Source organism: Rattus norvegicus, chromosome 20 (genome assembly GCF_036323735.1).
Source record: "Rattus norvegicus strain BN/NHsdMcwi chromosome 20, GRCr8, whole genome shotgun sequence".
Taxonomy (NCBI): Eukaryota; Metazoa; Chordata; class Mammalia; order Rodentia; family Muridae; genus Rattus; species Rattus norvegicus.
Genome location: NC_086038.1, coordinates 498900 through 501018, shown reverse-complemented (window position 1 = coordinate 501018; position 2119 = coordinate 498900). Strand labels below are relative to the sequence as shown.

The following is a 2119-nucleotide window of genomic DNA, read 5'->3' as shown; positions in this document are numbered from 1 at the left end:
GTGTGCGTGTGTGTGTGTGCGTGTGTGTGTGTGCGTGCGTGTGTGTGTGTGTGTGTGTGTGTGTGTGTGTGTATCCTACTCAGGCTCAGTCTGTATAAAGTTACTCCTATGTGTTTTTAGGACTGACCGTTTGGAATTGATTAACCAATTCGTGTGCTCTTCTCTAGGTAAGACTATTTCTCACACTGTTCTCCTTTCTTGTTTGTAGTTCTATGTGTAGCTCTGTACATAAATGGTTCTCAGTGCATTCTTTATTCTCTGAGTTTCCTCCTGGAAATCAATCTCTTCTCTCCCCGGCCACTCTCTTCTGCCTCTTTCCTCTGTAGAACAATTACCATCTTCTACCTTTAGGGTTCATGAATCTCAGGAGGATTTCTGATCCGAATGTATTTCTGCATTTGTCGCCCTCCTTTTCGTGAGTAGAGTGATGACAATTAACAAGAGCTCGGGCGGTGATTTCATCCTGGTGGGCTTCTCTGATCAGCCACGACTTGAAAAGATCCTCTTTGTGGTGGTGCTGATCTCCTACCTCCTGACACTGGTAGGCAACACAGCGATCATCCTCGTTTCCTGTTTGGATTCTGCGCTCCAAACGCCCATGTACTATTTCCTTACCAACCTTTCTTTCGTTGACATCTGCTTTTCCACCAGCATTGTTCCTCAGCTGCTGTGGAACCTCCACGGTCCAGCCAAGACAATTACTGCCACAGGCTGCGCTATTCAGCTTTATGTGTCTCTGGCTCTGGGGTCCACCGAGTGTGTCCTCCTCGCAGTTATGGCATTTGATCGCTATGCTGCTGTTTGCCGACCACTTCACTATGCTACCGTTATGCACCCACGGCTCTGCCAGTCTCTTGCAGGAATAGCATGGCTGAGCGGAGTGGGCAACACACTGATTCAGGGCACCATCACCCTCCGCCTGCCTCGCTGTGGGAACCACAGGATTTATCACTTCCTCTGTGAGGTTCCTGCCATGATCAAGTTAGCGTGTGTAGACATTCACGCCAACGAAGTGCAGTTATTCATGGCTTCTTTGGTGCTGCTTCTCCTTCCCTTGACACTCATCTTGGTATCATATGGGTGCATTACCCAAGCACTGATGAGGTTAAGGTCGGCTCTAACCTGGGGCAAAGCTCTTGGAACCTGTGGATCCCACCTGCTGGTAGTGGTACTATTTTATGGCACAATCACCGCTGTCTATATCCAGCCTAACAGCTCCTATGCACACAGTCGGGGGAAGTTCATCACCCTTCTGTATACCGTGGTTATTCCTACTCTAAACCCCCTCATTTACACTTTAAGAAACAAAGATGTGAAGGGAGCTTTGAAGAGGCTGGTGAGGAAAGATGAAAGCACTGGAAAGCAAATTCTTTCCAAGTAGAGATGTAGTTCTGTCTGTCCGCACAATGATGAAAGTGCTGATCCAGATAAATCATCTAGGGTAGCCTTGACATAAATACTCCAAAACTAAACTCACAGGTTTCTCTGGAGTGATGCAAGCAAGGACACCACTCCCCTAATTATCACAGTCAGAGATGTCCCGTCTAGACCTGACAATTAGATTATCTAATAAACTGAAAACAACATTTGCTGTGGTCAAGATTCCTGCAATTTTTTTCTTTTACTTTCTTAAGGGTTACTCTTTTATTAATAATCCTGGTTTGTATTAGATTAAGTATGTCTACTGGATTATCTCTTTTGTATAAAGATAAAGTATATTCACAACTAGAAGTCTTCGAGGCATTCCGTACTAGGATGTTTTTGTGAACCCAGTGACATAGGGCCCCCTCCATTCTTGGACCAGTGTCCCCTGGTAATGTCCTAGTCTAAAATAGACACCTGGGTTCTCCCTCGCTGGTCTGCTCCAGTGGGTCTATGAGTGGAGTTTTGTTCATTTTTACACCTGGTAATTTTCTCAAAGTATTTCAATTGGATGGTGATTCCTGAGCTTTGATTTCTGTATTCAGAATATTAGGTAATATTTATCATATGATCTTAGAAATCCAATTTATCTCAGGAAAAAACAGACATGAAATCTGAGCCTAACCCGTTTAGAGAGAAAGAAGGGGGAAAGGAGTCTCCCCTAATATTGTATTCTAATGTCTGTAGTGAATATATT

The 2119-nt window shown here is 44.5% G+C and overlaps 1 protein-coding gene across 1 annotated transcript; it reads left to right on the top strand.

Annotated features, from left to right (window-relative positions):
• Positions 1-427: 427 nt before the first annotated feature.
• Positions 428-1381, top strand: Or2g7 (olfactory receptor family 2 subfamily G member 7). Its single transcript, NM_001001373.1, has one exon. It carries the CDS (start codon positions 428-430, stop codon positions 1379-1381), a length of 954 nt encoding a protein of 317 aa, NP_001001373.1.
• The last annotated feature ends 738 nt before the right edge of the window (positions 1382-2119 follow it).